The 26,159-nt window shown below is 33.8% G+C and overlaps 2 protein-coding genes across 2 annotated transcripts; one reads left to right on the top strand and one right to left on the bottom strand.

The window, feature by feature from the left end:
• Window positions 1-113: 113 nt before the first annotated feature.
• LOC105321327 (uncharacterized) lies at window positions 114-14,372 on the bottom strand. Its single transcript, XM_011419593.4, has 10 exons — window positions 14,230-14,372; window positions 11,904-12,142; window positions 10,550-10,648; window positions 6,493-6,671; window positions 4,890-5,789; window positions 4,144-4,659; window positions 3,014-3,937; window positions 2,359-2,525; window positions 1,941-2,032; window positions 114-1,772 (listed from the first exon to the last, which is right to left on the bottom strand). The coding sequence occupies exons 1-10, from the start codon at window positions 14,238-14,240 to the stop codon at window positions 1,636-1,638; spliced, it is 3,264 nt and encodes a 1,087-aa protein (XP_011417895.3). The 5' UTR covers window positions 14,241-14,372; the 3' UTR covers window positions 114-1,635.
• A 1,928-nt stretch (window positions 14,373-16,300) lies between these two features.
• LOC105318310 (endoplasmic reticulum junction formation protein lunapark-B) lies at window positions 16,301-24,348 on the top strand. The gene is made up of 11 exons (XM_011415357.4): window positions 16,301-16,434; window positions 17,930-17,971; window positions 19,446-19,633; window positions 19,901-19,959; window positions 20,049-20,089; window positions 20,185-20,271; window positions 20,428-20,470; window positions 20,676-20,876; window positions 22,285-22,464; window positions 22,954-23,067; window positions 23,342-24,348. The coding sequence occupies exons 1-11, from the start codon at window positions 16,408-16,410 to the stop codon at window positions 23,632-23,634; spliced, it is 1,275 nt and encodes a 424-aa protein (XP_011413659.3). The 5' UTR covers window positions 16,301-16,407; the 3' UTR covers window positions 23,635-24,348.
• Window positions 24,349-26,159: the final 1,811 nt, after the last annotated feature.

Genomic DNA, 26,159 nt, shown 5'->3' with positions numbered 1-26,159 from the left:
ATAATAACTCTCAATATATATGTAAGTAGGCATAAGAGGCACATCTTACTGAAAAAGACGATAATTCAGTAATATTTTATTAGATACGATATAATAAATAAACAACAGAAAGGAATAATTAATTATTTTATTCTTAAAATTTTCTCTAAGTCTACATGTACATTTATACTACACCATTAAAACATGGACCCCAGAGGGAAAAAGGAGGAAAGGCTGGTCAAAGAACAACATGGAGGCGAACTCAAAGACATGAAGCTTACCCGGGGAGAGATGGAAAGGATGGCCAAGAACAGAGAAGAATGGAAATCTCTAGTCCTTGTCCTGTGTGCCTCCGGGTGCAACAAGGACTCGGTAGTTAGGTACATGTAGATTATAACATGTACATTTCATTCTTTATTTGCACAAGACATACATCTCATGGCATAGGTTGTTACATATAATTTATAGCAATATTGAAATAATGGTATGGTACATGTACATGTAAAGTACATTGACATTGTATATATAATAACATTTTACTAACAGGTGAAAAAAACCAGAGAATTTTTCTTAATTATCATGAATTTTATAACATGCTACAAAAACACATACATGTAACACAAACATTCATCTTATATCTTGTACTGAGAGGAAGCGGTGACCACGACAGCATCAGGAGGCATTACACTAGGACAATGCCCTAACACACGCTTATTCCAATTACTGTATAATCAAAGGGAAAGGGTGAAATTCGCCAAATATATTCAGAGAATATTAAATGGTTACGACAGTATATAGTTACAGGCGGTAGCGGAGACTACATTCTCTCCATGCATAATGTATGTGTTTGTCGAAAGGAATGAGTATTTTTGTCACACTCCGGCCCAATTTTTAATGTCAAAGTGAGTCAATCTCAGCGGACATTTATTTGTTTGTCTCTTAATTGTTCTTTGTTAGAGTACCCCTTAGTTTGTTGGCTATGTGGTTGTATATCACCAGCCCTGGACACTTGGGTGTGTGCAATGTTTGTAAACACATCCCTACCCATTTAGGATTGTGATATCACTTGTTACGATGATGTCTGTCCGTGCAGAGTATAAAGATGGCTCGACGATTGAAATCATTTACCATGAAATGGACTTGGAATGGAGGACGGAAAAAATAACTGCCTGGCTTATAAGGATTTAATCTACATATATGTTGAAAATCCTTTTGATTTTTTTTTATTGCGGGGCATAACATATACATGTACCTGTCGAATTCACAAGGCGTAGCTATATTAAAACACTGTAAGCACGTGTTCACAAATATTCTATCCATATCTACGCCACTGAAATTTTATGAAGACCTGCACATTTTTTTTAAGCATGCACGCAGTTGATAACAAAGCTGTTATTTTATCTACACTATAGTGCATGTATTGGGAATAACTATTGATGCGATTAACTACATAATAACAAAGAAAATTTAACAAAATGTATTATCAGAAAAAAATAACGCATTTTGTAAGTAACTGTCACATGACATTGTGTATACAATTTTCAAAAAATAAACTTTTTGCAAGAAACTATTACATTGTTCATGCATATGTATACATTTCTGAATTCTGAAAAAAAGTTCCAACATGGAATTATTTCTTGAGAAAAATCATGTGATTCACGTGTCATTGGTTTGATACGGGTATAAATTGATTTCTCCATTGCCCGCGTGTGCATGAACAACTGGCCTCTCGAGGTGCTGAACATCTAAATATCCTGTCGTTTCGTGTGTTGTATTGTAATGATCACGGTTTGCTTTTCGTCAAAAAGGTATAAAAACAAAATTCAATCAAAAATGAAAATCCGTAAGATGAAACATTCATTTCATAAATAAAAAATATGGCAAGTGTCTGGTGATACAATCAAAAAATCGTAATATCATTGAAATAGATAAATGATTATGATGCGTATAAAATAACGTACCTTCTCGAGACTTCCGACACTGACAGAAAAATAGCACGAAAAACAATAGTGCTAATCCGCTAGTTACAGCTATCCCCACAATAAGTGGGATCCTGTTGAAAACAAAAGGATGTAAAAATTTCTCGGTACAAATTAAGCAGGCCTTACAGTCAACAGATTATCCATCAGATCTTCCTTTAACTTGCAAATATGTTATTTTTGGCCATAAGCTATTATTTAGAACAGAAAAAAACTTAAAATACTCTAACTTTTTAAAATCTTAAATTTCTATTTTTATATCTTCATATTAAGCTCTTAAAGAAGATAAATATAGTATTCAAAATGGCCACGGCCATCATGTCCTCTTAATTCCAAGATGGACGAATTTCCATCCTGTCTTAAATTTACCACTCACAACAGAAGCCGGATAGAAACTTACTCTGCGGAGGACTTTTGTTCACCGCTGTTTGGTGCTGGTTGACTCAAAAACGTTTTGCAGTATTTGCAGTCGTGTTGGTTCGGACATTTTGTCTGGCCCGGGTATCCTGGGAAAATGTTGTCCTTTATATTGAATACAAAACCATCCGATTGCGTTCGATGTCCGATCTTTAACAGGAAAAAATAAGGATGATGATCGATAATTACACAAGTAATGACGTATTAATCTGTTAATGATTAGCTAATGTCTTTGTTTTTAACGTCTTGTCGTCTTCTGCATTTTGCATAATATGCCATGACAAATCCACATGGAATAAACCAGTCAAGATAATTTCACACCTTTAAACTAAGATTAAGATAAGATTAAGTCAAGATAATTTCACATCTTTAAACTAAGATCTTCAAAAATCTATATGCACCCAAAGTAAAAGTTGCAACTTTTTGGTCTAGAGCTCTTCCCACGAATTATTAACTGACTTAATTTTATAAATTGTCAAAACCTGTAAAATATTAACAGTACTATGAATTTCAAGAATTGACGTATGTGCAATTCGATCACAAAAGCAAAATATGTAATTGTGCTTATCAAAGATGTAAACCGTGGTTCTTACAGTTAATATATGATTAATTATGCAATAACAATATGTTTTACTTACTAATTTATAAACTAGTTCCCCGTCGTTAAAATCAATGAGGTAAATCTTATGTCCGTATTTTCCGTCTCCAATTTCATCAAAGACAGGAACCAAGGAGCCGTTTTGATTGAGATCTAGTTTTACTTCCTTGATGTGCTGTAACACCCTCTCTGTATCCGAATATTCGGAACACAAAGTTTTGGTTGTTTTGCAGATGTCGCGCAACGCACTTGCAGACCCTTTGAGTAAAGCAAACGCTGCATTCAATGAATACGGCGCCCACAGGTCAACTAGGTTTTCGTCATTTGATAGACTATCATCAGATCCACATTCTCTAGACAGGGTGGATGATTTGTTGAAGCTCCAAGGATAAAAGCATCCTTGTCGGCTCTGGATGACTTCCAGTAGCCACGTATTATCGTCTAATGGACTAGGTTTCTTGTTTTTCAAGAACTCCAGGTACGACGGACTTTGAGGCATGACCTGTGCAACAGATATTGTACCTCTTAGTCGAGAAATAAGATACTGCTCTCGGGTTCCGAGGGTCTCTGATCCTATGAAATAGAACTCTCCACCGGACTGCATGTTGTCCGCTAGAATTTTCATAACATGCGGCCCAACATGCGAGCGAAGAAAGGTCAAAACTACTTTGGCAGACGGTTTGGTTCGGAGAGTATCAAGTACAGTTATATAGTTTGATTTTTCTGGCACTTCTATTTCATTAGCTACACAAATTCCAAGTGTCTTGGCACTGGTCACTATGGCGTCTCTGCCTCCCTCGCCATAGAAACCAGAGCTGTATATGATTTGAATGTAAAAGGCGTTGAGTTGCTTTGCTATTTGAACCATGGTTTTCGCAGTCTGGTCTAACGGCGTTGACACGCGGACAAAATTTGGATAGAATTGTCTGTTGCTTGAATCTGAAAAGGTGGAGCAACAGCCGACCTAAAAGATTATCAATTTTCAGCTTATTACCATGTAAGTTAACAGTCAGCAAAAGAAACCGGTTGTATATTTATTTATACATACTGATTTGCCATGCAATTAATTTACACGTCGCAATGGCAATGCTTAGTCTTCATAGAGATTCTGAAATACATATTCATACGTTTGTGTATCTGTTATCATAAAAAATATATATTTCTGTTTACCTGGGGTTTACCTTGCAGCTCTTTCGTGACAGAAAGCATGGCTGACGTTGGGGTGCTTCCCACAGACCCGACGAATCCCAGAATTCGGTCCGTCACATCCGGTGGTAGTCTGGGATAGCCACCGTTCTTGTACAGACGGAGAGTTTTCTCTTGAATTACAAGTGGGTCATTGCAAGTGTCTAACAACAAGAACCCGATTGACGTACCATCAAACATGGTGGAATTGTTGACTGTTTCCACTGCGTACTCTATGGTCATTGCTACGTCCAGACTCACTGTAGTCCGCAAGCCTCCACACTGCAGCGGTTTAGTGCCTATGTTGTGTATTGGAAAGGCAGCTACCAGAATGAGGTCACCTGGTTTGTAATAGAACTGTTCCTCGTCTCTAAGACAATGTGTACATATGTCGCCTCTCTTACACTGTGCCTTGTGGTAACTCCGCTCTGTTCCATATTGGTCATAATCTTTCAATAGGGTTCTGTTCATTGTTATAATGTTACCAGCAAAGGTTGCAACCTATAACGAGCAAAGAAGACAAGATACAGGTAGTAATTGGCTACAGTTCTCAAACAATTTTACCAAAATACAAATATTTTAAAAATTTAAATTAAAAAAATATGTCGTATTGTATTTGCAAAAGTGTTTTTGGTAAAGACTGCAACGTTCATAAGAACATTTAATTAATTGTAACTTTTTTTTTTAGACAAAAATGCTTCAAAATTGGTTTTAGTTCTTTTGCTGCGCACCTCAATAAAACAAAACTGCGACCCGTCATCAAGACACTGTCTGTGGTTGTATACGGAAAAGATGGCTTTGGATTCACTTGGTTTGATATCGCCATTGAAATCGAACTGAAGTCTGGTTTTTGCTGCAAAAATGTCTTCAAATTCTGATGCCATGTTCACTTCCACTGATTTTAGTGCATTTAAAAGAATGCTTATTCCATCTTCAGTCAGTAAGGAACAGGAATCATTTGAACAGATTTGGTTTTTGGATTGCTTTAACGCTTTTGCAAACATACAAACAGCGTCCACGGCAAATTTTAGGTAGATATTTTTTGAGACAGCGTTTTCAATTTGCTGTTCTGTAGGAACTGGGCAACTTGGATCATCATAAGAACATCCTTTAATTTTGGTGAATATGTCTTTTAACCAAGGGTTGGTTTCTGATTCGTCAACAAGAACGGTTTTGTTCCTGAATATGTTGTTCCAGTGTTCCAAAAAACTATTCACAGGCTGATATGTCGGACTCACTACAAGATTTCCTCTAGACGCTGTTAGGGTTTCTTGTTTGAACACATTTTTAGAAGTACCAACTCCCTCGGAAAACATAATGGATGGGGTATCTCCTCCAAGATCCAGATCTGCCATTGCGGTCAAAAACTTCTCGGCAGACGATTGTCCACCAAAGAACACAATACCGCTCACAGCGCCCCCTTTTGGCAGTGTGATGTCTTTAATGATTTGACTAAGAGTAGATAATTCAATTCCATATGTTGTATTAAAACTACTTGAATATCGGATGCAGATTCCTCGTTTATGCAATTCAGTCTGTAATGATTTCGCACCATGAAGGCCGTAAGAATTGTTTTCGTACACAATAGCTATGTAATTCCATTCAAGTTCTGACATCAATGAGGTTAAAACCTGCCAAAAAGAAGTATTTTATAAAGCGGAAGCTCATCGTTCAATATCAGGGGTGTCAAGTACAGTAATCGACATCGCTCGGTCACGACGATCATCGACTCAATTTTTTTTCGATTACTCATTGTAAAAAATGTAACATTATATTTCTTAACGCATTAGTTTTGAGCTATGTATTACATCCATCGTTTTTTTCTCAGCCTTTTGATTCATTAGCTTAAGTATATTTTATCAGTGCCCTTGTGTTTTTTCAAGAGGTTAATATATTATAGTCTGATTCTGTGGATTTATAATATTAAATAAAATTACGTACTTAAGCAAGACTAGAAGCATTCAAATGAGTACTAGTATATCGATTTTTTTTACAACAATTACTTTTTTTTATTAGTAGACAATTGTTAACCAAAGGAAATCAAGATTGTTTGGTGCCAAATGAAAAATTATCAGTTCTAAAACTTAATCGCCGAAAGTTGAAAAGTATACAAACGGGCAAAATTGTTTGAGGAGACAAATGCAAGTTCTCCTGGTCCAGTAAACTCAGAAATAAGTATCTTATTTTAGGTTTGTTATTCCACTATAATAACTGCATTCAGCATCAAACCATTTCTATAGGAACGGATTTTGCTCTATTTAATACTCGTGTTAAATTTGTTTTTTTTTAAATTTCTGGTTCAATTTGACATACCACTTATTACATTAAACAAACCTTGACTTGTATTCCGTCAGAGTAAATGGTTCTGAAGAAATTTGGAAATGCTTGTTTATTGCTAAGAGACACGGAAGTGGAGGAATAAGACACCATCGGAGGACGGAGGGGTTCCGGAAGTCTAGAAAAAATGGCAGACATGGCTTCTGAATCGGAGCTCCGCTCTGCTCCGATAACGCCTGTAAACAAAACAATAATTTGATTAAGCATCAAGTTTTTAGTTAGCAAAAAAACCCAAAAAACCCAGCAGCATGAACTTGGCAGAGTCGTTTTAAAAATAGCTTGGACTAAGGCAGTACGTGTCAAACAGCGGGGTCTACTAATGGTTAACTGGCTTGTAATTGACAGATAGATACGAACACAAAGAGTGTTTGGATAAAAATAGTTTGACAGTCTATAAATATTGATAAACTTCCCAGATAAAGAATCAGAATTGTTAGCTTGTTTTTGGTGAGCAAACGAGATACTAGCGCTAGTAGTTACATCCAAGCGGAAGTCCAAGCTCTTATTAAAATGGTTCTAACTGGGTCTCTTGGTGGATTGGCAATGATTCTTGTAAGTCTGAGTCGGAGCGACGAAAATTTAAGGGCAATTACATGCATGTGATAATGAGATCACTTTCATGCAAAATGACATAATTTTAATACATGAAGACTTGTGGTGTACGTGTACGTTAGACGTTAACGTTTCCAATTTCTACAACTATTATAATAATTTTCCTATAGCAATATTCAGTTAAATAAAGTTTACCAACAACTGGCATGTATGGAAACATATATTTGATACAATTCAGTAATTTTTTTTTTTTGTTTCTTCTTTGTTTATTATTAATATTAAGCGTTTGCCTTTGTTAAACAAGCAACCACTGCCAAATCTGGATGAATGTGAACACGAATGTGTGAGTGGATGAATAAAAAATGGCTTTGAATTATATTATTACAATGTTTGTATGCATATGAAAAAATAATAAATACAAAAAAAAAAATATTCAGTTAATATCTAGATTAAGGTGGAATAACACACCTGGAAAAAGTCACCCAAATTAACTATAAATTATTTGATTATGAAAGATATAATGATAAATAAACTATACATATGCCAAATAAGCGAAAATTTGCAAATTGGGGGTAAAAAATGAATATATAGAAAAAAATCAATTCAGTAAGTAACAACGAAAGCCCCTGCGGAATTCTAACTCGATATGTACGGATCACAAGCCCGACACTTCATCCACTTGGCTATGAGGTAAGTTATACGTTACCGTCGATAAAATCCTTTTAATAAAACAAAATGTCATTTCGATCAGAGGTCAGCCATTTTATGGCGATGTGTTATTCCACCTTAAATGACTGGATGTGAGGATACCATATGACTAGTTGAACCTGAAGACTGAAAGTGGCTGGATGCCAAAGGCCTAGGGCAACATTACTGTTAACAGGTGCAAGAAATTATATGTTGGTAGGACCCAACGACTGTTACGTTATACTTATACCCATCACTTTGGTAAAAGTTCAATTTCACATGATAAAAACATTTAACAGAGAGACTAAATAAATTTTGAGCGTATCAATTTTAAACAACATACCGGAAAAAACATTTTGCCTACATAGTAAAAACACATATCGAAACATTGCAATCATTGAGAAAATTCCCAAGTAGATACGTATACAGAAGTTTGTCTAAATCTACAATTTGTGGCCATTAAAGTCGAGAAACCCCCCCCCCCCCCATAACAACTTTACTTTCATGAATTCTTCACTTGTCATAAATTAAGCTATTAAAACAAAACTGTAATGAATAACGGTTTTATCATGTATGCAAGAATGATTGGTCATAAATAATATGTGCGTGCGTTTTGCAAAAGGTCAGATTAACGAGTCGGCTTTATGGCCTCAATAAGGACCACTCAAAATATCGGTTATCACTAAAATGGAAAAGATGCAAGATACGACAGCGTGGAAGGGTCAGTTGAAAAAAAAATCTTATTTGTTTGGACAAATAAGTTATTTGCTTGGACCAATTACAACTTATTAGTCCGAACAAATCGTATTTTGTCCGAACAAATAACTTATTTGTCTGAACAAATAAGTTTGTTTTTTCAACTGGCCCTTCCACGCCGCCGTATCTTACATCTTTTTGTCGGAACAAATAGCTAATTCGTCCGAACATATAAATCATCCGTCCGAACAAATAATATATCCGTTCGAGCAAATCCTAATTCGTCCAAAAAATAGCTAATTTTTCAAACAAATCCTAATTCGTCTGAACGAATAACTCTAATTCGTCAGAACAAACAAGACTTTTTTTTCAATTGGCCCTTCCACGCCGCCGTAGTAAGAGCGTATAAAAGCATACTTTTATTTAAAGGGGCATGGCACAGGCACTTGTTTCTGAGAAAAAAAATTTACCCTATAGTATAATAATAACACAAGGTATCTAACTCCGAATGAGGTAAACCACCCCCTCCCGTGTATTGCAGTCGTTTTCGCTTTTATACGAAATGCAATGCAAAAGTGTTTAGTACCATTTTCTTCTACAATAAATTATCTAAACAACCATATATAGCATGCTTACTTTTGTTGTATTCTAATGTGCATAATCTGCGTCAAAACATGATAGACTCCAATTGAACCGTAGGCACTGACATGATGGTATCGCAGAGAATAGTAAATCGGATTCTGATTAGCTAGGAATCTTTTTCTAAAATTACACAGGAAAACTGAACGAGTTATTTATAACCTCGAAGGAAAAACATGGATGCCAAACAAGTCTTTGTTTTTGTATTTTTCTTTATATGTGTAAGCTGTCTATATATAGTTATTCATTTAATTCATAGTTTAATGTTGTATTTAATTCATACCATGAATAAAATCCTTCTTTATGCTCCATTGCAAAATTCACTGTGTTTTCAAATTCTACCGCCTGAAATGTTTTCAAAATCTATCTTCTTCTTTCTTTCAACGCAAGGAAAATTCCCGAGGTATACCGAAAACCTTGGAATTCACCAGGAGCTAAAAATAGCAGCTAGCAGTGGCTGATCATCAATTCATATTTAATTAACGAAAAGTTTATTTTGCAATATTTTATTTTATTTAAACATCATAAGTTTTTTGCAAATTTTAGGCACTGAAAATGTTTTTTAAATCATGTTATTTTATTTTGTTTATTCTCTGCGATACCATCATGTCAGTGCCTACGGTTCAATTGGAGTCTAACATGTTTTGACGCAGATTATGCACATTAGAATACAACAAAAGTAAGCATGCTATATATGGTTGTTTAGATAATTTATTGTAGAAGAAAATGGTACTAAACACTTTTGCATTGCATTTCGTATAAAAGCGAAAACGACTGCAACACACGGGAGGGGGTGGTTTACCTCATTCGGAGTTAGATACCTTGTGTTATTATTATACTATAGGGTAAATTTTTTTTCTCAGAAACAAGTGCCTGTGGGGCATGGTCACGATTTTGGTCAAAAATTATTATTTTTTATTTTAACGTTTACAATGCTTCAGTGAGGCATTTTTATTAGGCAACCAAAATGTGAGTGTCATTTGTTGAGTTATAAGCGAGTTATAGAGTTTATAATTCTTCGCTATATAAACAAAGCTGTGGTTTATATTTTGAATGTTGAAGTGAAAATTCCAGTTTTAGACCTCAACTGAATGTGTAAACCGTTAGGGGCTGTTTATTTATGCTTAGAATGAATAAAAAGATAGACAAATCAGCTTGAAAAAGATTTTTTATTGGTATTTTGAACCTATGTAAACAAAAACAGGGCACGAGCCTTGTTTACATGACGAAGAATTGTCTGCCCTGTATCTTGCTCAAAACTCATCTACTGGCACCCAAATTTAATTTGATAATAAGAAATGCATTTTTAAAGCATTGTAATAATAAAAACAGAAAAATAAAATTTGACCAAAATCGTGACCATGCCCCTTTAAAGCTAAATAAAGAGATTTTTTGAAAATCCCACTTTTTCATGGTAAACGTAAACGCAAAATCTAAATAACATAAATGAAAACGGCTCTGTCTACTATATCTATAATACCAATAATGTTTTGGGATCTTTCTTTGATGGCGGTTGAGATTTCCACTGCACGGTAGCCAGCTAACTCCTCCGACATACAAGTTGGATAGGCAAGTAAACCTACACAGAAAGAGCAAATTATGCAACTAAAACTAAAAGCAAAGGAAAATTACAAAATTTAATGACATATATACATGTATATAGTATATATACATGCGCGGATCCAGAATTTTTTTCCAGGAAGGGGGGGGGGGGGGGTCCGACGGTTATTTGAGGTTTGCCCGGGGGAAGGGGGGTGTCCGAGACATATTTTTGGTAATTTTACGGTTTGTTCCCGTTTTGCACACATTTGAAAATTAGGTATCGAAAAAATGTGTGCGAAACGGGAATTTGACCAGGTGAGATAATTGCTTATATGCTATAGTCTATATCAAAGTCCCTGTGAGGGCAAATTGACAATAAAATAAATAAAACATATCTACTTCCTATTGATATTTACATTTATTTTATGTTACAATATAAAATGCATAAAACCACATTTACATAACAATTGACATGCATGTTCTTGAATTAAATTTCAAACACCAACTTGTACATGAACAATTTTTTATTATTTAAACAAAAAAGATTATTGCAAAAATGTTGGATATGTAATGCTTTTGTTTAACTTGCTGTCTATAGGAAATACATATACAAGTTTAAAGAGAAAATATATTTTAATATTCAATTATTGCTTTTGCTGACATAAATGGAGGAAAGGTGTCTATTGAAAACGCTGCTAAATATTTCTCATTTATGCTGTTGCTTGAATAAACAAAGAAAATAGACAAACTGTATGATGATAAATCGGCAATTTTATATGCTTCAAAAACTGTAAAGAGATTTTTACAAAACCTATTAAATGTAGACCTAATTCATGCATGTTCAACCTTCTTAAGATTTTTGTGCTTCGTGTATTTAGCTACTGATTTTTAAAACCAGAAAGTGACCCGCAATATATACTAAAGCGGTGATGTCATAAGAACTACTGTCAAAGCCGCTACTTCAAAGATTGAAATATTTTTTGATAAAGATCTATTTCCTTTCATAACATTCTTTCTGTTGATACCAATCAACCAATTATAAACATACGTTTAACATATTTCACAATCAAGTTGTAAAAAGAGACATGGAGTACCCCATCATCTTCACAGCGTCTTGACGTTGTGAAGATGATGTGAGTGGAATGTGTGCAAAACGGGAACACACCAATTTTACATGAACCCCCTGACCCTTCACCTCTAGATCCGGACATAAGTCGGTCTTTTTCAAATTATTATTTGTCTCTTTTTGGCTCAGATTACGGCCCAGTTGCGGTTGTAGAATTTAAAGATACCTATTTTCACTCCTGGGATGTAGTTTTGTTGGTTGAGTCGACGTATGGCCCATTTGACGATTTCGAGTTCCATGACCGAGACCACAGATACCTCATCATTGCAGTCGTCTGCTCCGTCGGGTCTCGTTGAGATACTGAAGGCTCCTGCCAAATATACGTCACCCGGAACTGACGTCACATGAGCCAGAGAGATAGACACCATTATTGCTATCAGGTTCAAGGCCAGCAAACATTTCATTCTGGGAAAGATTATTAATGCTTTTATATAGCGGTTTACTCTCTACAGCGAAGTATATAGAAGCGTTTAATTGGCAAAATACCCAGGGATTAAACTTAGATCGCCTGCATATTTGTCCGCGACTATAACAACAGAGCTACGCAGACTATCGCTTCAGGACTTTGAATCCCGAAATCTCGAGAATGCATGCGATTTTAAAACAAGTTTCACATTCTGCATTTCTTAGAGCATGTTTATTCAATAGTGACAGAAAAATATTTTAAAAATCAAAAGTATTGAAAAACTAAGGTTTTTTTAATTTCCTTCCGGTGGTGACCGGAAGTGACGGCGGATGTTCTGATATGCAAATTTCACTGCGACAGAACACTATCTACCATCACTGAAAATTTGAAAGCTCTATCTTTGATACTCTTTTTTAGAAAAATAGTGAAAAAACAAAAACATAAAATCTTTAAAATCTCAAAAAACGGAAGGGACGACCAATAAAAATAATTATCGAGCACTTTCTTACAAATTGTGTCTTGAGTAAGACCTGAAAGTTTCATGAAAATCGACGGCTGAAGCTTTTTTTTTTAAAATGTGCAGAAAAAAGATAGAGGAAAAGAAACAAAGCATTAACAAGAAAGTCTTCCGTTGGAAACGGAAGACCTTAATAATATATTTTATGCTCCAGTTGTTTTACTCATCCTTTAAAATGCATGACATTCTAAAAATACATTTCCCCTGTTCTTGCGAGAACATGACATTGCAGGTAGTTATATGCAATTAATACGTAATTGTGGGTACGAATCTGCCGACAGAATTTTCTATAATTTAACCGCCGTTAGTCTGCATTTCCCATCATTCTGTAAATTACAGTTAACGCGTCCATCTATATTTTCTGAGTGAAAACTATCAATAACATTGGGAAAAAAAATTGAGATTGCAAAACATAGTTTATCTGATAGTTAAAGTTTCATGTGAAACTATGATTAACAACTCTTACCTATAGTTAACGTTTGTAAATTATAGTTTAGAGATGTGAATCCATATTTTATCAGCAAAAACTATCCTTTATTTAAAAACAGAAAAACTTCACTTCATATTTTTGTTGCCTGAAAATTAATGGTTCGTTTTCTATTAAAACTATGACAAAAAAATTGTGGAGCACCGAAATTTGAAGGATTGAAGTTCTTTAAAAAATGGCACTATTTGAAGTATATTTTGGTACGCATGCACCGGTTAAAATCATTTATTGAATCTGTTTAAGGGTTAAACATCGATATACAATGTTCAATATATATTGTTGAGAACAATTTCAAAAGAATAATCAGACATGCCTTATTTCATTTCAATACAAATCTATACAAAAACAACTGAAAGAAACCATATGCACGAAAGGTTGACAATGCATTATAATTATAAACCATTTTAAAACCAAAAAACTGATTGTTTGAGAATAAAGAATAGTACATGGAATCCCTACCCCAGCAAACGATAATGTCACAAGTATGTAATGTTACTGGTATATACAAACATCCATTTAGATAAAGCGTGCATGCATGTTTGCAGTTTCTGAACAAGAATACCTTCTTTCAAAATGTTATTTTACTGAGCAACGAATAACGAATAAACATGAAACCAAATTCTTATTAATTTTGTTAAAAATAATTATGTACAGATATTTTAAAGAGTACCGTTACCCGGGTTCCCTTTATATGAAGATTATGACCTCAGTGATATGTGCAACGAACCATGCATTGTCATGGTATTTTCTTAGGATCGAAGATACATTTTTAAAGAAGAAGAATGTGGTGAAACAATGTTTTTTTTTACCATCACCACCCACCACCACACAAACCCATACAACCCTTCAAAGAGCACAAGCGGTGTATCTTGACGACTACCAGATACAGCAGTCCTACTTCCTGGTCTAGGCTCCATATCAAAGATGTTGTCGTCGCTAACCTTGTACCAATTTTATATTTTACACTGTGTATATATAGAAAGAAAAAAGGACAAAGGGGAAGAAAAAATCATGGCCTCATGTATTCGAGGCGGGGAAATAAAGAGAAGGTCATCGCGATCGCTTTCAAAATTTCGACTCACCTTGCATCCATTGTCGCTTATTCCATATTTTACATACTTTCAAGTGCTCGAGCAGGTAGAGTTTTGGGGAAATTCCTCACAATCGTGCGATTTAAATATCTATGAAAGGGGTTATAATATTAAAGGCATTCAGTTTCTAAACCTAGGTCACAATATTTTTTCAGTTTTTAGAAATCGGTGGATCAAAAAGTAAGCAGACGACTGTTCGTGGCCATCCACTTTAATAATTTGGACACTGGAGAAAATTAAAAAATTACAATTTTGCAAACGCGTTGAAAAGATCGATAAAGATGAGAACTTTCTCTCTGGGAATGTTTCTAAAAAAATCCACTTTGTTTAAAGTGTTCAAATTTATTGAAACTGGGTCGTTTTATAGCCATAGACATGAGCTTTGGAAATTGATTGATTTATTTGCGTAAAGAACGCAAAATGATAGATTACTGTACATGTCATCTATTTTATAGGATACTGGTATTTGAGATACATGTACGTGGCAACCAAATTTAAACGCATGATGCATATTGTTTTCAATGCCATTTCCGTTATATTGTTAAAATGGGTTGGATACGTTATAAAAAATCTTTGCGATGTTGTTTAAAGAGCGTGTTCATAAAAATGGAGTGCAACCGTAATATTTCTTGCATAATTATCTTAAATGTTTTGTAATTACAAGGTTTGAGCAGTAGACGTGCACATCAATTTTTGTTGCATGGCTGACATTGATTGATTACATTTGTTTATGGTCGAAGGTCCTAAAATCAACATTGAAGGTCCAAATTTTGACGGTGTTCATCTTTTGTTTACATCTCGTTCGTTTTTGCAGGAACAAGAGCAATTTTGTATGCATATGATACTATGATAAACTAGCAACGTCACAGATATAAAAAGAAATCGTACCACATGCAGCGTTTTACTCGTATACCGTTGGTGACTTTGGTGAATTTAATCTATGTCCTGCAGATATAACTTATATAAAGACATGCGCGGATCTAGAGGGGGGGTCGGGGGGGTCCCGACCCCCCCTGGAAAATGAAAATTTATTAAATTTACATAGTAAAATTATCGCGAAAATATGCCTCGGACCCCCCCTGGCAAACACAATTATCCTTCGGACCCCCCCTGGAAAAATTTTCTGGATCCGCGCATGAAAGATGTAACTTTAAATTACCCATATGCCACCTTGTTTACGTATAGCTCTAGATGTGACGTACCGAAACTTGGTCCCTCTTGTTAATGCAAAAGCGCAGCCACTTGCAATCGTTTTTCTGTGTTCTAAATTATGCAGTTGCTAAAAGTCAGTCGGAAAAAGAGAGAGACCAGGCAAAAACGTGTATCTGAAAGAGCAAGTTTTCAAAGATAGAATGCAAATTATTATCTATTAAGATTCAGCATCTGGTGTACTTTTTTGCTTGGGGTAATAAATATGTAAAGTTCAATCTGTGAAAAATAATTCATATTACATCCATACTTTGAACAGTGCTTCTGTTAGCCTAGGGCTTTGTAAAATCATAATTTAAGTGAAAAAGGTGTTTTGTTTACTTGTCTGTCTATGTATTATATTATGAGTTTACGTTATACGTTACATGTATTAACCTCCTTGGAAAGGTCGAATGGAAATACATGTAATTCCAGTGTTAGATGCTTTAATTTTCAACAGTTTTAGCAACCTTCTACTCGTATCAACAGTTCATAGTTATAGCATATTAATGGGTAAGAATTTCTGGGGGTTTTTTTCGTTTACGATGTTGATGACGATTTAAACTATTTGTATTTTAATGACATGTACATTTAAACTGCATGTAACGTTAGCTACATGTACGTATGGGCCGGATTTCCGTGGAGAGTTTTAGCATCAAATCATTCATTTCTGGTTACTTCGACATCAATTTAAAATAGAAAAAAGTTAAAAATTAGTATCACCGAGGTTTATTTTTCACAAGCCGATGTTCAAAACGCAACATATTTTATCATCAACGCTAATTTTATCATCAACGCACATGGCTAATTTCAATATCCTAATTTTACCATCCAATCAGAACAGCGAAAATATTCTTTTCCTTGTTTATAGGTGGTGCTGCAATCGGAAGCGTGAACAACTTCCAGTTGGCGGTGAACTTTTACAGGCGACGTGTTCTCTGAAATATCAGCTGCTGGAGTGATTGATCAGCAGTATTCATCATGGGTTCACTCATTTCCAGATTTCGAGTATGAGTTTTTATCGTTATGATGAGTTTTTGCTGTATTTTACGCGATAAAAACGGGTTGAAAGTAATTACTGTTGACACTGATAATTTTTAAAAATTGCATGTATATTGCAATTTTACTTCTATGACACATCGAATGACTTGTTTTGTTATGGTACATACTGTATGGAAAATTATGAAATTAACTGAATAACTGTAACATAGAGAAAATTTTTATGATTTAGTAATACATCAAGAGTCTTTAGCTATAACGTTAGACGACATTATAAAAAGTAAAGGGGAAATGTATATAATTTGTGATCAAAGTAATGTATAATTAAAACACCTGTTTCAGAGAAAAACAAAACTGTACTGAAGACTTTAAATTTTTGACTGACATCGACATTTCTATGGAAGAGACTTAAGTCATCAGTTATAAGTTTCGACAAATTTTGCCGAGACTAGATAGATGTGGATGTTCATCAGTTCTGATAATATATACCTTATACAAATATAAGTACATGTACCAATCAGTCTGGAAGGAATCAACTGCAGTCGTACCAAGCTGACTCGCAACCAAACATACTAGTAATCAAATGGTCTTGTCGTACCCAAAAACTCTTGGTCCACTCATACCCAAACATTTGATTATGACTTCACTATAGTCTATTCACAATATATTGATATCATTATAATAAGAAACTAAAATTTATGGTTTTTTTTTAGATACATTCATAATTGTCAAAAAACAAAACTACTATAATATTTGTATTTTTTTTAAAATGTGACAAAAATATGGTTTTGAACAATAATAGACTCAGGGTTGTCTCTAAGACCCGGGAGGGGGGGAATTCCCCCACCTATATTGCCTTAATTACCCGTCTATTATTGCATTTCAAACACAATGTAGTTATAAGCAAGACCCCCAGACCCCCTGCTACTTTTTCATTTCCTCCTTCTACTTTAATTTTTAGAGACAACCCTGATAATAGTTGATTGTAAATATAAAAGGTGAGCTGATTAGCTTATGTTTTGATCTTATAGCAAAAATGTAAAAATTATGAGATAATTGAAAATAGAATTTCCAGTATCTTTAAACAAAGTTTAATGTCATCTCCTTTAAGTTTTCCAAAGAGTTTCCTAGTACACTAACATTTGATAGACATAGTATGACATAGCGTAAATTTACATACCAAATTATCGAGAATGTTTTACGCTTAAAATTTTTGTGGATATATAGGAGTCTACTAGTGACTTTGTAATCAATTGTTTGGGTTTGAGTGGACCACAGAATTTTTGGTACAACCAGACTATTTGATTATGAGTCTGTTTGAGTATGAGTCAGTTTGGGTATAAGTTGACTGTAATTTGTCTGGAAGGATTACTTTGGACTTATCATTGTTCATGGGGGACCAATGTGGTGGCTTTCATGTGTTGACCATGAATTTACATCCCCACAAATGAATATACAAGCATTTGTTAAATGTTAATTAACTTGACCAATATTTTTTTTCCAGAAGAAGCCAACAACTTTTGAGGTTCTGGAGAAACTGGAAAAAGTGAGTTTAATTTTGTGTTTAATCAGTTATTGGGCATGAATAGTTCTAGAATTAACTTCATATGTTTTGCATGTATCTTGAAGAGAAAATACATCATCAGGAACCCACGCCCAGTTACACATAGGATTCTATTATGCTTTTGGTCACCTTATTAGATTTTTCCTTGTTGCGTGATTATTTATTTTGAATCCGTCCAAGAGAAAGAAATACATGTTTTATTTACAGAGGATGCAAAAACAAAGACCATATATGTATTGAAAACATGCATTAGCCTATTTCATAAATTAATGCAGCGTATTAAGCATTTGCAGGGTTAAAAAAAGTTCCCCTTACAAAGTTGTAAAGAAGTCTATCAAAATGGGACTGGCATTATTGTCCAAGAGAAAGAGAAAAATACAGCAATTTATTAAAGCAGTTAAATGTGTGAGACTGGCCATTAGTTGAAGTAGCCAAGCTGTAAAGTTTTCGTTATCCTACAATCTTTTTGTGAACAAAAGACTTGTCTTAATAATTTAATCATTATTTTGAAAATTGAGATTTATTTTTTTTTGTCAACACAAAATGATGAAAATGTTATTTAACAATGTCACATGTACGTGCATTGTAAAAGGATTTTTTTTTTACATTACAAATGATTAGTAAAGTTAAATGGGAACTTTAATTACCTATTATTTATTACATATTATTTTTGAAAGGACTTTTAATGACTATTAATGTATTTGATATTTTTACACTCTGTTTTAAATGTATGTTTTTAAAGATTTCAATTCTTTGGTTAGAGTGGTAAGTAATGGAAAGAAAGACAATTCTATCTTCAGTCTGTAAGTTATTAATATGATATACAAGAAATAAATTTTGAAAGTATGCCTCTCCACTGCATGATATTTTGGCTTCTGAGATATATCAATTGTTTATTGGATCTAGAAATGTGTGGGGTTTGGGGTTATTTGTTCGTAGAAAAGTCTTAAAAAGTTCTGAAAAGACTATACCGGTATTTAAAGATTATTAACAAGAACATTTTTGTGTACTGGAAGTTCAACGTTTCGATACATTTGTTTGCTTTTTACAGATTTTCAAAAACAACATAACATCAGTATTTCTGATTGGTCTTAGTCTTGTGGTGACTTTGTTTCAACTTTTTAGTGTGGATATAATTATTGTTAACATGCATTCTATGTGAAAATTTAAGTCATGTTCACACGCTTTGGTGCTTTAAATCGGAACTCTTGTTTTGTATTATTCATTTAGATTTAAAAATTTAAAGATAAACAAGCCATAAAGTATGCATCGATCTTGATGCAATTATATTGTGATGCAAAGATTTAAGATTCTATGCTGAATTAATTATCTTACAATTTTTTCTCAAAATGTGATTATATTGTGTTAAAAGGATCTAAGATTCTATGCTGAATTAATTATGTTGACCCTCATTACACACAATTTTCTAAAAAATTATACTTTTTCTCATGGTCAGGAAATTGAAGCACTTCAGAAGTTCCGCCGCGACAATGTCCTGAAACAGAAGAGTTTTATCACCAAGTTGATGCTCTACTCCATATTGCTGTACATTGTGACCGCCATTGTTTTCTATTTCTATTTCTTCCCCAACAACTGGACCGATCGACTTCTTTACTCCTCACCGCTACTCATCTTTCCAGTGCTGTGAGTACTGACGAGTTAATTAGTACATATAGTTTGTAACAAAACTTTTGTAACATTATAAATATGGCAAGGTTTTATCACAAAGCAAAATCCTAAAATTTAAACTAAGAGGCTGTCATCTATTTTATAGATAATTTAAAGATAATTTAGACTTAAAAAGATAAAATACCCCTACAAATATCACTTGTAAACAAAAATTTACTTCGTTTTAACAGAAATGTAGCACTTCTGTTTTTCAATTTATTCACAAATCTCCTTTATTTCTAGAGTTTGGATCATAAGAAAATTTTTACACTGGTTCTTTGTCAAAAGAATTGCTAAAAATGGTAAGTGTAATGTAAATCAAAACCAATCACTTTCTTACGAAATCAAAATTGTTATTATAGATTATTATGAAATGTTTTGCCTTTTTCAGACCTAGCACTACAAGATTTGAAAGAAAAAAGAAAGAAAATTGTAAGTCATAAGTTAAAAAAGGAAAATATCTTAATTTATTTGGGATATTTTTGATGTATTTTCAAAGCCTTACCTGCAAAATTTTGATCTTGTAGTTGGAAGATGTCATGGAGACAGAAACCTATAAAAAGGCCAAAGAAATTTTAGAGAGGTTTGACCCAGAGAGATTTAAAGAATTGCAGGTAACTATTTTTCCATGTTACTAGTATTTTCAATATTGTAACTTGTTCTTATAATTAATTTTAAAAAATCATTAAACCAAAGTAACCTACCTGTAGAGTACAATCAACGCAGCTGTAAACATTTTATTGAATTTAAAAGTAACATATTTTTTTCAGACACCTGCTCCATCAACTCCCAAAGCTCCCTCACCTGGATCAGGTAATTGCTTTGTGTTAGATGACATATACTTTTGAAACTGTTGTTGAACTTTTTAACATCCAATGTTGTTTTTTATGCATTGTAACATTAAACCCTTCATCTATATTTAGTCTGTTGAATTTGCAACTGAAGTTGGTCTATGCATGATGCATTCATATTTCAAGTTAATGAAATAAAAAATATATTACATACATGTACCTTCAAGATATGCGGCAGCGTATCAATGCACGCATGGCCACCGTTGGTCCAACTGGAGGGACACAACCTAGACCATCTACTCCCTACCCCAGGGCCAAGACTCCATATCAACGCACCCCAGGGATGGGCCAACCCCTGCCAAAACCATACACCACCCCAAATATACCAGGACAGATCAGACCAAGAATGTTGGCTACCCCACAACAAGGTACCAGTCTGGGAAAATGAAAGACTTTCTTTGTAGCCCTAAATGATAGTTTAAGCTATTTCAAAATTAGCTTTAAATAACTGTAAATGACACTACCGTATTCTTCGGGGCATATATGTCGATGTGGGGCATAGGCTGAATTGCTCATTTTTAGACTAAATTTAAGAAAAATCCTTAGACTAGCCGAATTGGGAGATAAGCCGATTTTTAATCGATGATTACTATAGTGAAAGTATGACCGCAAATTAAGGAAGTCATCGTATTAAGTATATACTTTCAGAATATCGATGTAGAAAGTCAGTAGAGTAATTAAAGTTATTAAATCTGCTTAACATATATATTTTAAGCAATTTTTAAAAATACATCTGTGTTTTGTGGCTGTTTGGTCTCTTCCGTATTCGTCGGTGTATCATTACGTATCGTAATTTTACATAGTGTAAATTTAATTGCAACACCAACCTCCATGGTTCTGTCTGGTAGAACTAAGTATTATATTATACCAAACCTTTAATATTTTATTAATACCTTATTGCTAAATTTCATTTAATCAAGTTATACTTTGAAAGCTACTTGTAAATACGGGGTATGGCGTCCATTAGCTCAACACGTGGTTTCATATTCAAATAGAGTTATCCCCCGTAATCGCTATGAATGAGAAAACAAAATACCAAATATAAAATTCTTTCCACTAATTAATTAAATAGTGACTGGCCGTTATGCAGAAAAGTTGTAATGTTAAAAACACAGTTAATGCAATGAAGTGTAACGGTGTACACTACGTGCCCCAGGTTTTGTTTTAGTCACGGGTTTCACACCTTATATACATACGACACCAGAATACCGTTATTTCATCCAACAGAAAATTAACTGTAAAAACACAAAGCATTTGATTTATTCTACACCCAAGACCAGTAATTACCACGAACGCAGACATGAAGAATTCACACAAATTCCATCATATTACATTCTACCCGGTTTAGTTTTCTTTTTACTACGCAATAATAGTTTCCAGGGTTCATACACGAACGTGAGAAAAAAATTCTTTTGATTGGGGTTGTAAAGAAATACCTCGTACAGTACTGTGCATTTTATTACTCACGATGTCATTACAAAAATTATCAATGGGACAACTATCGAACGATAGTTCGAACGGATGAAAAAAAACCAACCCTCATAATAAACTGCTACAACAGTACAATGGATAAAAACAGTGGATTTTATATTTTACTGTTTAATTTTTTCAACTTTGAGTCTACCATTAGCCGATCCCGGGGGATAGGCCGGGGCTCGCTCATAAGAGAGAAAAAATACCGGCCTATGCCCCGAAAAATACGGTATAAGGAATTAGGAAATTTATATTAAAACACTAATGTTGTAGAAATTCACTTGCTTATGTTGAATGTTTTAGGTCCACCCTCGAGTGGGCCTCCATCCATGGCCCGGCCCATACCCCCGCGAGATCGGACCAAAATGGACAGGGTTCTGGAGTACCTGCTGGGTGATGGACCACAACACAAATACGCACTTATCTGTCAGAAATGTGCCTCGCACAACGGCATGGCACTGAAAGAGGAGTTTGAATATATTGGTAAGTTATAAAGAAATGTTTAGTTGTCTATATAAAGAAACTCATGTTCCTTCTTGCTTAACTCAGTTAAAAAGATTGTCAGTGTAGGGAGTTGATTATACATGTAATTTTCTCATAATGATCGCCTACATGTAAGTCATAGAATTGATACTGATGATACAGCTTGTAAACAGAAATATAGGTGTTCATTTCTTCTCATATTGGTAAATGGTGTATTCAGGTGGAAAGTTACCATTCCATTTGAATTAAATTTAAATTCTCTTCTTTACTAGTACTGATTTAAATACAAATTCTTTTTGTGATGATACTTAATAAAATCTTATTTTGGAAAAGTATGTACACAAATAGATCATTCAGTCAATGCATTTTTTTTCAAGAGCTCCCTTCACTCTACCAAAGTTATTCTTTTTTATTTCATAAAAAAATACAACCAGTTGTTTCAGTTACAAATTTATTGTAAAGGCATATATTGCAATGCCAATTTTACAGCTTTTAGGTGCGCATACTGCAGATCTTTGAATCCTGCGAGGAAAGAGCGACCCACTGCACCAAAGCTAGAATGTGATTCACCACAGCCTGCTAGAAAGTCTTTATCAACTACAGGTATGAATTCCAAGACACAAGTCATAATTTTAAGTTTTTCTAAATCTATAGTTAAAAACATCTAAAAACGTTGTTTTTGTGAATTCCGAAATTAGATACATTACGAATACTAGTATTTTCCTCATAAATCATAACAATTAAATGCACATGTATTTATGTTTTAGTTAACACTAATTATGTTGACCCTGATGGATGAACTATTACTATAATTAGTCTTTGTGACTTTGAATGTATAGTCTTAAAAAAGTGTAGTCATGATGAAAATTTTGTACAGGTATTGATGAGGAAGAAGAATCAGAAGAGAGCACAACTGAATCAATAGAGGGAGAAGAGGAGGACAAGTCTGCCAATTCTACCTCCTCTACTAGAGAGTCCACTCAGGAAATGAAGGTTACTTCCACCAGTGTATTGAGGGAGGATGACGAGGAAGAGGAAGAAGAGAATGGCGATGAGTCAATGGAGACAGATCAAAACATTCCAGCTCAGCCTCAGCTGTCAGATAACTCAGAACCAGACGATTTTCAGCATGTTGACCCACTGAAAGATTTACAGGAGGAGAAAACATGACAATGTATAGCTGATAAGGTATAGGTTACTTTGAATTGCATAGGGCAGGTTTGGTTTACATATATATTTTGTCATAATACATCTTACCCATTGTATTTTGATTTTGTCTTCCATTCTACTTAACCATGTCAGCAAGAATTTTTTTTTTCAAGAATATGTTTATAGTTTGGAAGTCTATGTATATACGACCAAAGAATCATCTTCACTAATATATGGGAATCTTATTTTCTGTCTAACTGAACTTTTAGGAGAAGAAAATTGCCATTTTTTTTCCACTTTACTAGTTACATTTACTAGTCAAAGTATATTAAAAATTTTAAGACTGCTTGTTACTATGAAAGTGATTGACTTTAAAAACTTTTGTGAATGGATGTCATATTTCTAATGTAATGAAACTTCAAGTTCTATATTCTTTATGTATAATAATCTTTTTTTAATGCTTTATCTGGAATATAATACTCTTAAATTTAATTTTACCATGAAAAAAACCCCCAAAACTGACCTGAAATGAAGAATATTTAATGTGAGTCTGTAATACTTTAGTGGCTCTGGTTATGTAATTATAAATCACCAGACTGATAAATGTTAATTGTTCGTTTGTCAACCATTTGTGTTCCATATTAAGTGTCTTGAATAAATGTAGTGCTGTAATTTATTTATTTGTATGCCCTATTAAGGGGGTTAAGTTTCTGTGTTTATGTAGGGGGCTACATGTACTCTGTAGTCAGTTTGAATGTGTTGAGATTTATTTGATTTTTGAAGTCATGTTTTTTGTCTAGATTTACTTTCAATTTTCAGGGAAGTGGATATTAATTTGCAGCTATTAATAGACTGGCTGCAATAATGTAGCCCTCTCACAGAAAAAAAAAGAAGATTTTAGAGGCCTCATGCGCGGATCCAGAAAATTTTCCAGGGGGGGTCCGAAGGATAATTGTGTTTGCCAGGGGGGGTCCGAGGCATATTTTCGCGATAATTTTACTATGTAAATTTAATAAATTTTCATTTTCCAGGGGGGGTCGGGACCCCCCCGACCCCCCCTCTAGATCCGCGCATGGGCCTACATTATTTGCAGACACTAATTGACCATTGAGTTTTTTCCTCATTTTTTTTATACAGTGTAAAAATGCAGCATGCTTGACATTTTAAAAAAAAATATGTTCTGCAAAATATAAATAGTGTATGTATTTTTAACCAGCCTGAGTTTCAAACAGTGTTTGCCTATAAGCTGCTGTTTTGTGTAATACCATCGGCATTAATGAAATCTAAGTGTGTTAAAGTCATTGCTGTGGATGCACAACCTGTTTATTGAATCATCAGTTAGGTTAAGCATTTGAACATGTGTATCTGCCAAATGTATGGAGCTATTTTTATGTTTACAGCATCACACACATAATGTTCTGTTTTGTTAATTTGTACAGTTTTTGTTTAAAAAAACAATTCGAAATATTAAGCATTGACACTTTATTATCACTTTTAATAGAATAACTTTTCACTTTGAAAAACCAGATGCACAGTTTAGTTTTCTATTTTACAAACAAACAGCTTCAATTTAAAAAAAAAATTCTATGTCTTTAGTTTCCAAATGGTAATATTTTGAAGCTACATTTTCTTCCAACACTGTACTTTTGATTTTACCTGCTGTGTACAACTCAGAGAATTTTTGCCCTTGAAATTATTCTGCAGTATGCAAATTTGATGATGTAATACACAATAAATGATGAGATCTCCTAGTTACATGCACCAATATCATAGATGTGCATGTTCAAATGCTTATCCTCTCATCATTGATGAAAATGGTGCTTAAATGATACCAAATGAAATATGCATAATTTTGTTATCAATCATAATACATGTATATGAATGCATGTACAGTTATAACCATCTATTCTACAAGCCATTTTATCTATTATTTAACAATATCATTGTTGATGATGAACTCCAGATATTCCTTTTGTTTCCGGTACTTTGATAAGAAAAACCAATTTGGGTAAACTTCTTTTATTACATGTAATACTTTTTACCTTAAATCAAAAAATATGTAGCAGGAAAATGCATACATTTGTGTTCATTGGTTATCAAGTCCTCAAATATTACGAGTGCTATATTATAATCAAAGTGTGCAAGGGGAGCGAAACTTGTTATTTTTCCATAAACAAATACATGTAATTTACACGAGTACATATACATATATATATGTATATATATGTACTTCTTAATTTTCACATTTAATTTTGATAATTTTCAGTAATAAATTGGAATTCCTGGTGTAAAAGCAAAAAACTTATATAACAAAGAACAATTTTTTTTAAAAATTCACCAATTTTGAATTGAGGCATGAAATGAAGTTTGATGGGAAACCTATTGCATGTATGTGTAAGATAAATATCTGGATTTACAGAGCATTGTCTAAGTATTTATTTTAAGTTCAAGATGATGCATTAAGCTGAAATGTGTTATTTTCAAAATAGATTTACAAAATGTAAGAAGTGCTAGCAGGATATTTGAAGATGACTTTCGTTCAGCAT

The sequence above is a fragment of the Magallana gigas genome, chromosome 5 (assembly GCF_963853765.1).
Source record: "Magallana gigas chromosome 5, xbMagGiga1.1, whole genome shotgun sequence".
Lineage (NCBI taxonomy): Eukaryota > Metazoa > Mollusca > Bivalvia > Ostreida > Ostreidae > Magallana > Magallana gigas.
This window is presented reverse-complemented; position numbering and strand designations above follow the sequence as displayed.

Coding starts and splice junctions, on each gene's coding strand:
- LOC105321327 (XM_011419593.4), bottom strand. Junction 4,660..4,889: donor CGCAGTTTTGTTTTATTGAG/GTGCGCAGCAAA, acceptor TGCTCGTTATAG/GTTGCAACCTTTGCTGGTAA. Junction 3,938..4,143: donor AGCTGCAAGGTAAACCCCAG/GTAAACAGAAAT, acceptor ATAATCTTTTAG/GTCGGCTGTTGCTCCACCTT.
- LOC105318310 (XM_011415357.4), top strand. CDS start 16,408: ATGGGTTCACTCATTTCCAGATTTCGA. Junction 19,960..20,048: donor CAAAAGAATTGCTAAAAATG/GTAAGTGTAATG, acceptor TGCCTTTTTCAG/ACCTAGCACTACAAGATTTG. Junction 20,272..20,427: donor AGAGATTTAAAGAATTGCAG/GTAACTATTTTT, acceptor TATTTTTTTCAG/ACACCTGCTCCATCAACTCC.